General features: G+C 41.1%; 1 protein-coding gene across 1 annotated transcript; it reads left to right on the forward strand.

Moving 5' to 3' along the window:
• Positions 1–907: 907 nt before the first annotated feature.
• On the forward strand, positions 908–12,606 carry txlnbb (taxilin beta b). Its single transcript, XM_017421623.3, has 10 exons — positions 908–1,058; positions 5,721–5,996; positions 6,835–6,926; positions 7,009–7,179; positions 8,393–8,587; positions 8,838–8,957; positions 10,814–10,888; positions 10,972–11,064; positions 11,218–11,313; positions 12,073–12,606. The coding sequence occupies exons 2-10, from the start codon at positions 5,753–5,755 to the stop codon at positions 12,535–12,537; spliced, it is 1,551 nt and encodes a 516-aa protein (XP_017277112.1). The 5' UTR covers positions 908–1,058; positions 5,721–5,752; the 3' UTR covers positions 12,538–12,606.
• The last annotated feature ends 2,567 nt before the right edge of the window (positions 12,607–15,173 follow it).

The raw sequence follows: 15,173 nt of genomic DNA on the forward strand, positions 1-15,173 counted from the left end.
TAGCAAAGGGCTAGCTAAAAGCAAAAAGAAGCTAAATGCTAGCTAAAACCCTCCAGTTGCAAATTGCTAGCTAAACGGAAACACTATCTAAAAGGTAAAAGTGGCAAAAAGCTAGCTAAAAGTCGCAAAAATCCAGCTGTAAGCTAAAAGTAGCTAAATGGTAGTTAGATCCTAAAAGCAGCAAAACACTAGGTAAAAGCTAAAAACCCAAAATGCTAGGTAAAAATATAAAACTGCAAATTAATAGTTAATTGTAGCAAAAATATCTGAAAGTTAAAAGTAGCAAAGGGCTAGCTAAAAGATAAAAGAAGCTAAATGTTAGCTAAAAACCTAAAGTTGCAAACTGACAGCTGAAAGTAGCAAAAGGTTAGCTAATATTAGGTAGTTAGATGCCAAAAGCAGCAAAATTGTAGCTCAAGGCTAAAACTAGCTAAGACTAGCTAAAAGCTAAAATTAGCATTACAATAGCTAAAAAGTAAAAGAAGCAAAAGGTTGCCAAAAAGCTGAAAACAGAACAACAGCTAAAAGCAGCACAAGAAAACAAAAATGAGAGAGAGCGTTTCAAAGAGAACAGTGTTTTTGAAGAGAATGTATTTCTGTGAGGAACAAACCTGGAAATAATGTTAAATGTTTCGAGAAGTCTAAAGGTTGCACAAATCAAACGTTTTAGCGCCCATCTCCTGAACGAGCTGAACGTTTAGCTCCACGAACAGCTAAAATATTCAGAAGTAGACTGTAGAAACATATGAAAAAAAAAAAAACACAAAACAAACCAGGAAAACAATAGCGGTGCGGGCCTGATAAGAAGAAGTCAGCTCAAAATAAATGTATCACCTTGTTGGATCAAAGCAGCGAAGGCGCCGGATAAAATGGCTGCTCAGCAGAAGAATGGGTGACAGTAAATGTGATTGAAGCATAATGCAGAGTCCTCCCTCTCTGTGCTCAGACTGAGCCCCTCTCCTGGGTTATTTTGAGGTGGTCTTATCACAGCTGTTTGTATTCGTGGCGTCCGAGACCCTCGACACTCTTCCTTTCCTTCCCTCCGGCCCTTGGTCCCGGTAAGACCCTCCTGTGTGCTCCTTACCCTGCTTCTTTGCTTGTATTTACACAGAAATAACAGGACAAAAAAACCCAACAACAATCTTGTCTTTAGGATTTTTCCAAACTTCCTCCTCTTCCCTAACATATTAACAAGCGTTATGTGAATCTGAGAGGCTATTGTTTGCACTGAGACGTTTCTGCATCGTTTGTTAACGTGAGGTGGAGATGTTCCCTGCGTGACAGAGAGAAAAATAATCTGTTTCTAATCTCTAACTGTGTAGTTTTAAGATGTGTGCTTCATACTCTTGGTAAATTTCCATCTGAACATGTGCCTCCTTTCAAAACACCGAGGGGTCACTTATATAACAGATGTTTTCATTTTATTTTTCCCTTTTATTTGATTATAAACTGCAGAACAAAAGCTGTTTTCACTCACATAACCACCGACCCTGACATCAATCGGAGTGAATAAGAAAAATACGAAATAAATAAATAAATGGCGTGCCCATATTAAGAAGTTCCTAAAATAGCTTGTGGCTCTGGAACAGGTGCCTTGTGCTCTGCTTGGGAGAAGCACAGGCAGCGTGAAGGCTGCGCTAATTTTAATGCACCTAAACAGGCTCCGACTGCGAGTCTGTGCAGCTCCAGAGGCACCGAGAGAGACTCTGAGTTCAACCGCAGCCTTTCTGACAGCCACCATTAAAGAAATCTATATTGTTGTGTGTGTTGGTTTTGTTTGTCTGTTAGCAAAATATCTCATGACCCGCTGGATGGCTTCTCAAGAAACTCTCAGAAAGTAATTATTGGATGTACATCTACAACTGATTAACATTTTGAATCCACCAGATTTAGGATGTTCTCGTCAGCTGGTCGACCTCAGCAAACACAAAAACGTCTATAACTCTGACAGTTTTACCAATTTTGAGCTAAAACTTGGTGTGGTAGTAGCTGAGAGTCATTCCTAACAAATACTCTGAGTGCTGACTTGACTGGTTGGGATCTGTGTATAAAAGTGTCATTACCTATTGTAGTCAACCCTGTCTGTCTGTTAGCAAAATATCTCATGAACCACTGAAAAGATTTTACTCAACTTTTCAGAAAGTAACCATTGGATATACGTCTACTACTGATTACCTTTTGGATGTAAACTAATTCAAGATGGCTGCCATAGCCAACTTACTTCAGAAAACACAAAAATCACTATAAGTCAGCCAATTTATTAGATATTGAGCTAAAAATCAGTATGGTAGTAGCTGAGCATCACCCGCAACACATATTTTGAGCACAACACATTGTGCAATGTTTTTGCTTGAAACTTTGGCATTAATTGACAGAATTAGTTTGTCTGTTAGCAAAATATCTCATGAACCACAGGACAGATTTTAATAAACCTTTTAGAAACCAATAATTGGATGGACATCTACACGGGATTAACTTTTTGGAGTCAACGCAATTAAAGATGGCTGCCACAGCTACTCAACCTCAGCTTGCGTAAAAATGGCTGTAGCTCATTGAATTTTACAGATACCGAGCTAAAATTCGATGTGGTAGCAGCTGGCAGTCATTTACAATACATACTCCAAGAGCTAACAGATCAGACAAGATGCTGCTATATTCTCATCTCTCAACATAAGATAATCTTAGTTTAAAAATCTAACATGAGAGGTGGCAGGTGATATGCATTAAGCTTTTAATTGGCAAGTTTCTGTAGTACCTGAGAGTGACAGCATGTGTGCTTTAAAAAGAGAGACGTATTATGTCCCAATTTAAATTTGATGACCTTACGGAGGTACTCCACAGTTATCCTCCCACATATAATACTTGGATCCAAAAGGTTTGGGACATTTATCAAATGGAGCAGATTACAGGTTTGCTACATCTTCAAAAATCTGTTTTTTAGAAATGTTGGGGACCCATTATATCCTTGTTAATTCAGTAAAGCCTGGTGCACGTCTCTGTGACACAGTACATGATGTAAAACTCCCTCTGAAGGCAACGTAGACTGGACTTGTGGCGGCTGTGATTATTTGTCAGTCATTTTTACTTTATTGATTGATGTGGACATCTGCTGTCACACCGTGTCCTTGGAGTGAGCATTTTTAGTTATACACCTTGTGTTCCGTTCATTGTATCGTTCTCTTACATGTTGGAAACAAATAAAGAATAGGTTAAAAAAAAAAGAAAAGTAGAAGAGAAAACAACACATATCTGCTTGAGAAGAATAGTCATGTCTTTAATAATAAAAAAAAAGGAAACAATCCTTTAGAGATGAATCATCCCTCAGCCGGTCGACTGTAAGTCAGGTCGTCTGAGTCATCCTGTTGGTGCTAAAATACTATTTTATGTGTGTCAGTATGCGCTATCTTTGGGATTTTTATTTCACAGATTCGACTACATGGAAACAAAATTGGAACAATCAGAAGCTTAGCATTCACAGACAGCATGTATGTCGCCCAGAGTTTCAGACGCAAACTATGTGACGATGATAACCATTCTGAAAAGAAAAGTTTGTGTTGTGAACGCTAATAAGTTAATATGTAAATGTACCTCCAATGAGCCCTTTGAGTTTCATTAAAATCTATTCAGTGATTTATGAGATATTTTGCCAACAAAACAGACAAATGAACACACACTATTGATTAGGAGCACATAAAAAAGATTCAAATAAAATCTAAATAGGATGTTAAAACTTTTCCATAGTCCTTTACCGTTTTTCTCTACAAAGCCATGATGTAATAATGTGTTCGGAAGAGATGTTGCTCGTTGGTGGTGAAATCCACTGTTTGTTACAAAATTCTCTGCTTTTTACCCCAATATAACCTTGACCTGCTGCCACATAAGTCATATTTAATCCCAAATATGGAAACAAAAAGTTGCAATTGTACCCATTTTTCACCTCTGTGGGGAAATAATCCTTAACCTGCAGTTGTAGGTTACTATTTCTCCCCTATAGGTTGATCATTAGTCTGGTAAAGTGCTAAAAGCAGTTAAATGGGATCAAACTTTTATCAGAGCTGACTACAGAAATCATTATTTAAGAGATGAGATGATTTGTGATAAACACTGAGATATTGTCAACAATATGTAAGATATCAGATTTTATTTTACAAAATACTGAATTCAAGTTCTGTATGTCATAGTTACTATTAATTAAAAACCTAGCATTCCTTGAAGGAATGCATATCACCCGCTGCCGTTACACTAAGATAATCTTACATTGAGAATTAATAGAGTTGCTGCCTTTTTGGTCAACTTTAGAAACATGATTTCACAAGAGCTTGTGGGATGTGTTAGTGCTCTACGTACACTATATAGCCAAAAGTATTCACTCACCCATCCAAATCCTTGAATTCAGGTGTTCCAATCCCTTCCATGGCCACAGGTGTATAAAATCAAGCACCTAGGCGTGCAGACTGATTCTACAAACATTTATAAAAGAATGGGTCGCTCTCAGGAGCTCAGTGAATTCCAGAGTGGTACCTTGATAGGATATCACCTGTGCAATAAGTCCAGTTTGGGAATTTCCTCGCTACTACATATTCCACAGTGGATTGTTGGTGGTATTATAATAAAGTGGAAGAGATTGGAAATGACAGCAACTCAGATATGAAGTGGTAGGCCATGTAAAACCACAGAGTGGGCTCAGAGGATGCTGAGGCTCATAGTGGACAGAGGTCACCAACGTTCTGCAGAGTCAGTAACTGTAGACCTTCAAACTTCATGTGGTCTTCAGATTAGCTCAGGAACAGGGTGTAGGGTCATGGAATGGGTTTCCATGGCTGAGCAGCTGCACCCAAGCCTTAAATCACCAAGTGCAAAGCAGTGTCTGATGCAGTGGAGTAAAACACACCACCACTGGACTCTAGAGCAGTGGAGGCGCGTCCTCTGGAGAGACGATTCACTCTTCTCTGTCTGGTAATCTGATGGATGAGTCGGGGTTTGGCTGCTGTCAGGAGAACAGTTCTTGTCTGACTGCATTGTGCCAAGTGTAAAGTTTGGTGGAGGGAGGATCATGGTGTGGGGTTGCTTTGCAGGAGTTGGGCTTGGACGCTTAGTTTCAGTGAAAGGAACTCTTAATGCTTCAGCATAACAAGACAATTTAGACTATTTCATGCTCCTAACTTTGTGGGGACAGTCTGGGGATGTCCCCTTCCTGTTCCAACATGGCTGCACACCAGGGCACAAAGCAAGGTCCATAAAGACATGGAGGAGTGAGTTTGGTGTGGAAGAACTTGACTGGCCTGCACAGAGTCCTGACTTCAACCTGATAGGACACCTTTGGGATGAATTAGACCAGAGACTGTAAGCCAGGCCTTCTGTCCAACATCAGTGTCTGACCTCACAGACGAGCTTCTGGAAGAATCATCTAAAATTCCCATAAACAATCATTAACCCATGGAAAGCCTTCCCAGAAGAGTTGAAGCTGTTAGAGCTACAAAGGGTGGACCAACCCTATGGATTAAGAATGGGATGTCACTCAAGTTCATATGTGTGTGAAGGGAGATACTTTTGGCAATATAGTGTATTGTCAGTGACCCTCAGCTACTACCACATCAAAATTTAGCTTAGCTTTAGAGTTATGGCTATTTTTGTGGCAAAACATCAACAGCAGTGGGTGATGAAAATAATCAACCTGGCTCTTCATAGAAACAAATTAACTTATTTTTGGGCTCCATCAGAGAGCCGACTGTCGCCCCTGTTGTGTCAGTAGATGTATATGATGGAGGCTTGTCAGGAGAGCAGCCCTGCGCCCGCCGGTCCCGAGGCATCTCCGGTCACGGACGGCCACGTGGACCTGACAGAGGACCTGGGCCAGCAGCTGGAGGACATCATTAGCACCTACCAGGCAGCCCAGATTCCAGCTGAGCCAGATGACTCAGAGGAGGTCACAGCTGCCAAAGAGCCAGACACCCGCAAGGAGCAGAAACTAGAGAAGAAAATGCTCAAAAACCTTGGTGGGTTTTTAAAAATTTTTCCTCAGAGTGTTTTACTGATTTTACTTAAAGTGGGTCTGATTCAGCTCGGTCAGCTACAGTCCAAATCACACTGAAACTGATAGGTCTGTGTGGAGAACGGTGACATGTGTTCGTGCATCCGTTAGGTCAAACAGCACTGATGATGTTTCACGCGGTAACTAGAGATATTTTCTGTGAAAACTCAGTGAGTGCTGATTAACATTGCTGAAATAACCGGTAACTAAATGGTTAAAGTTATATTCCTAAAGCTAAAATCAGCAAAACTGTCGCTAAAAGCTTAAATTAACAAAATGGGAGGTAAAAGCTAAGTTTAGCAAAGCAGTAACCAAAAATCTTTTTTTTGACAAACCCCTTGCCAAAAACCAGAGTCAGTAAAAGCATAACTTAAAGGGAAAATTAGCAAAACCGTAGCTGAAACCTTAAAATGAAAAAACAGGTGCTAAAAGCTGAAATCAGCAAAACTGTAAAAGGGAAACTAAACAGTAGCTAAAAGCTAAAAGTGGCACAAGGAGACTAAAACAGAGCAAGTATTCAGAAACAGAGTTCAGAGGAACTGAAGAGATCTCAATGTGTTTCTATGGGGACAATGATTGTAAATAATGTAAAAAATTTGAAAAAGTATGAAAGTTACAAATATTAAAAGTCATAGCACAGCATTCCTGATCGAGCCGAACATTTTGAGATATGAATGGCTAAAATAGTAGTTCAAGTGTAAAAAAATTGTACAAAAGAAACTAAGAGGAAAACATTTCTGTGACTGCTGAATCAGCATCACCAATAGGTGAGGTTTGACCTGAGATTCTCTGTGGCTGTTCAGGGAAGGAGGCGATGCTGCTGATGCAAAGTCTGAACAAACTCGACAGTCCGGAGCAGAAACTGGAGGCTATCATCAAGAAGCACGCCGAGCTGGTGAGTGGGCGAGCGTGAAGACAGAGAGACCTTCCTGTCCTGAGTAATGCCTCCTGACTCTTGTGGGCCCGTTGCTCTGCAGCTGGAGGAGCATCGCAGTGATCAGAAGCAGATGAAGACCCTGCAGAAGAAGCTGCTCCAGGCGGTGAAGGAGAAGGACCAGCTGCAGAGCGAGCACAGCCGGGCCGTGTTGGCTCGCAGCAAACTGGAGGGGCTCTGCCGAGAGCTGCAAAGGCACAACAAGACTTTAAAGGTACTTCAGCTCAAACGTTACCTGCTGACATGTAGCTGCAGAAATGGGGTTGTATAGCGCTTTATCTAGTCCAAGGACCTCAAAGCGTTTTCCACTACATTCAGTCATCCACACACTGATGGTGGTGAGCTACATTGTAGCCACAGCTGCCCTGGGGCAGGCTCCAGTGAGGCTGGCGTTACACCGGCGCCACCAAACCCTTCAACACTTTAAGGCAGGTGAAGTGTCTTGCCCAAGGACACAACAGATGAGACGGAAGGAGGGTTTGAACCGGCAACCCTCCGGTTACAGGATGAATCCCTACCTCCCAAGCCACCGCTGCCTGTAAACTAAACAAACATGCTGTCAAATTGGAGCCATTTACGGTTATTTGAGCCGGCGACACCGTATGTTTGACTGGGGAAACTAAACAGTAGCTGGTCCTCGAGTGCTTCTATCCTGCAGGTTTTACTTGTTTCTCTGCTCCAACACACCTGATTTGAACCAATGGGTGATTAACAGGCTTCTGCAGAAGATGAAGAGGTCATTTAACCACTGAATCAGGTGTGTTGGAGCAGGGAAACAAGGAAACCATGCAGGATGGTGGCACTCGAGGACCAAGGTTGCCCACCCCTGGGCTAGGTCTAGCATTTCTTAAAGGAGTGCATATCGCCTGCTGCCTTTCATACCAGTTTTGGACTAAGATCCTCTTGTAATGAGTAATGACGGAGCTGTAGCTGTGTTTGGTCAAACTTTGAAAATAACATTAAGCAGGAGATGTCAGATTATGTCTTGTGGATGACTCTAAGCTACCACCGCATCCAGCTTTGGCTCAATATCTGTAAAACCGACTGAGTTACAGTCATTCATGTATTTGCTAAGGTCTGTTACCTGTGGCAAACATCGTGAATTGAGTTGATTTTATAGTTAATTTGTTGTAGAGTTACCTCCATGGATTGTTTTTTCCTGAAGATTCAGTCTGCTCAGATTACGTTTCTGATCAGTCTCAGCTACTACCACGCACAATTTTAGGTCAATATCTGTAAAACTGGCTGAGCTGTAAGTGTGTGTTTTTAAGGTCAGCTGGTATTCTGGTAAAACATGCACACACACACACCAAAACAAACATATTGCCCACATTTGGCTTTCACTGGCGGCCACGTTAAGATGTGATTCAATTCCTGGAATGACCCAAAAATAAAATAACCCAAACCATGCATCTATAAAATTGCAGGAGGAGACCCTGCAGAGGTGCAGAGAGGACGACCTGAAGAGGAAGGAGATCACCACCCACTTCCAGGGGACACTCGGTGAGATCCAGGCCCAAATCGAGGAACACAGCAGCCGCAACACCAAGCTCTGTCAGGAGAACGGCGCTCTGGCGGAGAAACTCAAGGCGCTCATCACACAGTACGACCAGCGAGAGGCGGTAAGGAGCCTGCCCCGCGCTGAGCAGACAGCTTTAGGCCAAACACAGAGAAAAATCAAATCAAATGAAAAAAAAAAAGGTCAATTTGGGTTCTCACTCTCCATGAGTGGGTGTTCTCTGGAAGCGCTGCACTCGTATAAACCCCCACACACATGAATTATTTTCACATTTCTCTCTCTCTCCTGTCTGTTAGACACAGTAGTTCAGCCAGAGCTCCCCGAGCTCATAAATTCCCCTGAATGTCTTCCAGAACCTGGAAAAGGTCTTCAAGCACAGGGACCTGAAGGAGAAGCTGCTGGAGACCAAGCTCACGCAGGCCAACGTGCTCCTGCAGGAGGCCGAGGGGAAGCACAAGCTGGAGAAGGAGCTCGTAAGCCCGAAGCGCCCGAAGAATGCTTTTATGGAGCACATCTGCAGCGAGAGAAAAAGGCTGAACGAGCTGTCTGGAATCTGCTTAAGAAGCTGACGCTGAGTTCAAGACTTTAAAGGAGGAGGGTGTAAAAAAATCTGTTAAATCATTTTAGGAGGTGGACGTGGTAGCGCAGTAGTTCAAAGCAGTAAATAGTTTAGCATAAGAGCCTGAACTGCATGAGGTGGAGGAGAAGGATTTTTAAAGGGGTGTTAAAAAAAAAGGCTAAAAGATGATTAAATCTAATCCTAGTGGCTAACTCCAGTTAATCAGCTAAACTCAGATTACTGAACTGAACTGAACTGTTCAAGTTAAAACAGCCAAAACACAAGCTAAAATCAGAAAAACCATAACTATGAGCTAAAATGATCAAAACTGTAGCTAAAAGCTGAATACAGCAAAACAATAGCTAAAAGCTAAAGTTAGCATAACAGTAGCTAAAACTAGTATTAGCAGCACAGTAGTTAGAAGATAAATGTAGCATGAGTGTCTAAAAGCTATAATGAGTAAAACCACAACTAAAAGCTAAAAGTAGCTAAACAATTGCAATACTTAAATGTAGTAAAATTGTAGCTAAAAGCTAAATATGGCAAAACAATAGCTACAACCTAAACTTTGCGTAACATTAGCTAAAACTAGAATTAGCAACACAGTAGTTAAAAGCTAATTGTAGCAAAACAGTGCCTAAAAGCTAAAATGAGAAAAGCTGTAGCAAAGTTAAAATGAGCAAACGGTAACCGAAAGCTAAAGTTAACAGGATTGTAGCTAAAAGCTAAAAGGAGCTTAGGAAGACAAAGATGGAGCAAGTCTGCTAAAGTAGGTTTCAGAGGATGATGCTTCTAAAGGAACTGAAATATTTCTATGGGGACTTTTTTTAGAAAGTAAAAACGTTACAAATACTAAAAGTCATAAGACACTTTTCCAGATTGACTAAACGTTTCGATATGTGGATGGTTAAAAAAGCAGAAGTAGTTTGAGGTCATAGAGCAGCTGCACTTTCTGTCTCCATAACAAAGAGAAAACCCCCCAAAACTTAATAAAACCCTAACTGTGATTTTTAGAGAAACAATAAAAGATATTAAAAAGATAAATCAATTGGTGACAGTTTAATGTCTTGTGACTCATTTAAAGCTACTCATTGCAAAGACATGAATTCATAAAGAATGAAACAAATTCCACACAATGTTGACAGATGTGTCCCTAAATTAAAAATTTTAAAAATAAATAATTGTGACCAGATTCCAACTATAACATCTTTATCTATGGAAAGACATGAAGGGACTAAAAATAGGTCAAGCGTTAAACTCTTTGATCTGAAAGAAGTTTCTCTAAAGCTGTGTGTTTCAATGTCTTTACATCGCTTGATTTTTAATTCAGCCAAGTGCTTTGTTTACATTGAGTGTGGACCTGCATTTTAGAATTGCAGAACAATAAATCAGGGAAAACTACAGGACTAAACTCATTCAAATTGCACCCTTAGTTTGCATCGATTACCCTAAAGTTTCCAGGCGGTATTAGGCTGAAGTTGTCAACTTTCAAAGAGCGGTTTTAGAAGGTTTTGAAGAGATCTCCTTTAATTCTGATAAAAGCATAAATTTGACATAAAGTAAAATATATTGAAAAGCATAAAAGTTACAAATATCAAAACTCAAAGCATGCATCTCCTGAATGAGCTGAATGTTTTGGTACATGAATGGTTAAAGTAGCTGAAAGTATGCTGACGCAGTTAGACGCCGAACACCGTATGGATGAAACTCAGTGGTGTGAGGATTAAAACAGCTCTCATCGTTTTCATGAAACGTGTCAATGTCCCACAGCTGCTCAAGCAGACGGCCGAGTATAAAGTCCAGCTGAAGATCCTGAGGGAGCAAGAAGGCGATATGAGGAGCCAGGTAGGGTATCGAGTGGTCACGGGCGACAGCTTTCCTTCCGCTGTGGAGATGCACGCATAAAGTCGCTTGCCTCTTCTCCTCAGCTCGACATGTACTCCCAGAAGTTCGATGAAATCCAAGGCACGATGTCAAAGAGCAACAGCGTCTACAGCGGCTTCAAGCAGGACATGGACAAAGTAAGGCCCTCACTGAAAATGAACTCTCAGCTTTAAAAGGTCAGAAATAAAAGGAGAGATTTGGCGCCTAAAAAAGCAAAAAACTTTACTGCGCTTTTTTCAGAATGCATCCTGCACGTTTTATTTATTTTTATTTTTGTTGTTGTTTTTCAGATGGCAAAGAAAATGAAAAAGCTGGAAAAAGACTGCCAGTCGTGGAAGGCTCGCTTCGACGCCTGCAACAAGAGTCTCATTGAGATGGTGACAGATGTAAGTCCTTACAGCCCACACAGAAGGAGCCGCTATTCCTGCCCGCTGTCGAAGGCAAAAGGGCGATAGTGTTCTTGCCCATGTCTGTGTGTGTGTCTGTCTGGTAGCAAAATCGCCCGTGAACCAGAGGATGGAGTTTATTGAACTCTGAGGACGTAACCACTGGATGTACATCTACAACTGAATAACTTTGTAAAACATCCTGTTTCAAGATGGCCGCCACAACAAGGCCGTTTTAGCAAACAGAATTTATTTATAGCAAAATTTATGTAATTCAGCCAGTTTTACAGATATTAACCTAAAATTTGATGCGGTAGCTGAGAATCCCCCCAACACATACTCTGAACACTCACTGATGCTTGTAGTTTGTTTGTAAAACTTAGCCAATAACTTTTACAACCAACTCTGTCTGTCTGTTAGCAAAATATCTCATGAACTACTGGATGAATTTTAATGAAACTTTTGAAACGTAACCATTGGGTTGACTCCTGCAGCAGATTAACTTTTGGAGACGGCCCAACTCAAGATGGCCGCCACAGCCAGCTGACCTTAGAAAAAACAAAAATGGCTGTAACTCAGTCAGTTTCTAGTATTGAGCTGAAACTTGGTGTGGTAGTTGCAGAGCATTGTCCCCAACGTATACTTTGAGCACAACACATGTGCAAGTTTTTTTCATTAAAACCTTGGCGTTAACTCTTGGTGTTTGCCTGTTAGCAAAAATTGTGACAGATATGTCCCATTTGTTCACTTTCTTCACAGAAAGCAGTCAAGGAAAAGGAATTTGAGCTCCTCACCACCAAGAACCAGAAACTTGAGAGTCTGTGCAGGGCTTTGCAAGAGGAAAGGAAGAGCCTACATGAGAAGGCACAGGGAGTTCAACCGGACACGCCGGGAGAAACACCGAAGGCCGAAACCGAGACGCAGGAGGCTCCCAAAGATCTGAGAGAGGAGGACCCGGTTCAGAACACTGCACCTCCTGCTCCTGCTGTCGGACCGACGCCGCTAACTGACAAACTGGCGAAGCTGAAAGCTGAGCAGGCCCTCCTGAAGGAGCTCGCCGGCTCTTTCACAATCTCTCACGTTGCGCCTACAGAGGCGGCGAGCCAATCACACAGACTCTCTGAGGTCATCCAGGAGAAGCACACGGGGGAGAGGAAACACGACGACGTCCGTGAGGATGGATTTCAAGAACAGAAGGAAACGGAAATGGAGTCAGTTGATTAATGCTGAAACCACCGTGACAAGCAATGCCGCACATGCACGATTTCTAGAAATAAAACAAAAAGAAAATGCTGTCTTTGTGTGTCTTATCCTCACACCGTATAAACACCACAGAGGTTCTTATTTTTACTTTACAACAGTCTGATCTTTTTGGGTACTTCCAAGTTCGTAAATTTCTTAAATCCAAAGTTTCCTTCATGCCACTACGTTCTTCCAGCGTTCCTTGGGAGTGATTATTATGTTCCAAAAAAAAAATCTGACAGGGCAACAATTTTTCTATACAACGCCATTTTCAACAAAGTTGTTCAAAACATAAATAAAATCAGAATGAAATGATCTGCACATCTCATACACCCATATTTTATTCCTAATTAAATATAGTAAACGAATGTTGACATTAAGAAATTGTACCATTTAGATAAGGTAGATAAGGTAATTCTGAATTTGATGGCAGCAGCACATCAAAAAGTTGGGACAGGGGCAACAAAAGGCTGTAAAAGTAATTGATACAGATAACAGCTGAAGAAGCTGCAGTAGATGTGGATTGACTAAAATATACCCAGATTTTACTGACGTTTGAGGCAGATTTTTTGAGTCTTCTAATCTTACTCATACGCTTTGGTCAGACCCAAGACTGGAAGAACTGAATAACCAATTTTAGACTAACTTCTAATATAATGAGACAAAAAAAAACCCAATTCAATGATTGGGATAGTCGATAATAGTATAAACTTATTTACGTTTAAAGGCCTAGCATTCCTTGAAGAAATGCACATCGCCCACCAAATTTCATGCCATTGTTTAAAAAAAAAAATCAAAAAATCACCTCATGATGAAAAGGGGTCACAGTTATGTAGCCATTTTGGTCAAACTTTGCAAATAATATAAACAATCTCAGGAGATCTTGTGAGACCATACGAGATGTGGTGGCGCTCAGAGGATGTATTGGGGATGACTATTTGCTCGCGACGCACCAAAAGTTATTCTGCCCGAAACACATTTTTGAAAACATGAATGTTACCAGTGACCCAAACGTAGCTGCCGCTATCCAAGAATATTTTGAGAGAGGACATGCATATGAGGTGATGCTGGACATGCTTTTTGGTTTAAAAGCCAAACGGCAACATCGTCCAATCAGCGATGCCTCATGTTTCCCACTGGTAGCTGCTTCTTTCGGTAGGTTAATGTCGTTGTGTTTATTAAGATTTCATTGTGGTTTTAATTTGATGTGGTTTGCACTTCAGGGCCACGGCATAGTTGTGCTCTGGACCGCATAGTTGGCTGTTTTCTGTGGTCTCCACTGAGAAGCTGCATTTCTCTTTAACAGATTGCAGATACACAAGTAAGAAGAAAATGGCTGACTGGGCCTTCTTGTGTCAAAATACACCAAACTTTTGTTAAAAAAAAAAAAAGGCAAAACTTTGCTGGACTGTGCCGACAAGGGGAGCCAGGAAGCTAGGCAGCCTTTTGCGGGTCCAGACAAGTGAAAGCCTAAAAATAGACAGCGGACAAAGTGTTCTGCACTTGGTGGTAATTTCTGGTGGCGGTCTGAGCGTTGTAAACAGGAGGCCCGTCAATCACTCTACATAACGCACAGACCGTTACACACTAACTACATGCACTCTGTGTCGAACAGGTTCCCGTCAGGAATTCATCAGGCTGAAAATTCAAACGGAGCTAAAAACACTCATTCCTGGGTTTGATTGAAGCCGGTGTAGCTTTGTGGAACAGGTCAGCTATAACTGTGGGGTTTAGATTTTGTTTCACTGCAGCTGTTAAAATACCTGCAGCCCACATTTATCAATCCGATGGACAGAATTCAGCTCTGGAATCTCCTGTGTTCCTAAAGTTTGATAGCATGTCTGTTTAGGATCATTATTATGATGAGAATTGAGCTGTAGCCATTTTGGTCAAACCTTGACCACAGCATTATGTACGATCTCACCTGATATTGCAAGATCGCGCAATCTATTAGTGGAACAAGTGATTAAACAAGTGATTAAACAAGTGGACCTAATAAAACACACGACAGATCCGGACCCCTGGTAACATTTTATCTGGCCTCCATGATAACATTTAAATATTATTAAATCTGGAACCTCCATTTTGGGACAGATTGAGTCTCTACTGCTTCTCAGTTTGTTTAGTGAAGCCTTCTTGTCACAGTTACTTTGAAGCTAAGAAAATAAAGTTTAAATTTCTCAGTGACAACAACAGCGAACATGAAATGGGACCGATCAGACTGTTGTTGATACTCTTGCAGCCAACAAAAGATGGCGGGTGTCTGACTTGAGTTGCAGTGCATCCAGGTGACAGCAGGTCTGCTTTAATGTATATTGCCTTTTTTAATATATTCTTCTTGTTTCAACGTTAAATGTTTGTAGCTGTATGATCAGAGTTTTGTTTTAAGATGTTATAATAGAGATAAATTCATAAGAAGTCATAAAAAAATGAATGATAATGATGTCTTTTTTAAAGTTTGATCCATTTTTCTTTGTTTATTAAATGATGTTTGTTCTAAACCCTGGATTTAGATGTATTACATCTAAATCCAGGGTTAATTTATGTATTGTTTTCAACAAGTATTGATCAGGATTGGCCCCCAGTAGGACCAAGTTTTTAATTTTGCCCCCCTCGTG

This window comes from Kryptolebias marmoratus, linkage group LG10 (assembly GCF_001649575.2).
Source record: "Kryptolebias marmoratus isolate JLee-2015 linkage group LG10, ASM164957v2, whole genome shotgun sequence".
Taxonomy (NCBI): Eukaryota; Metazoa; Chordata; class Actinopteri; order Cyprinodontiformes; family Rivulidae; genus Kryptolebias; species Kryptolebias marmoratus.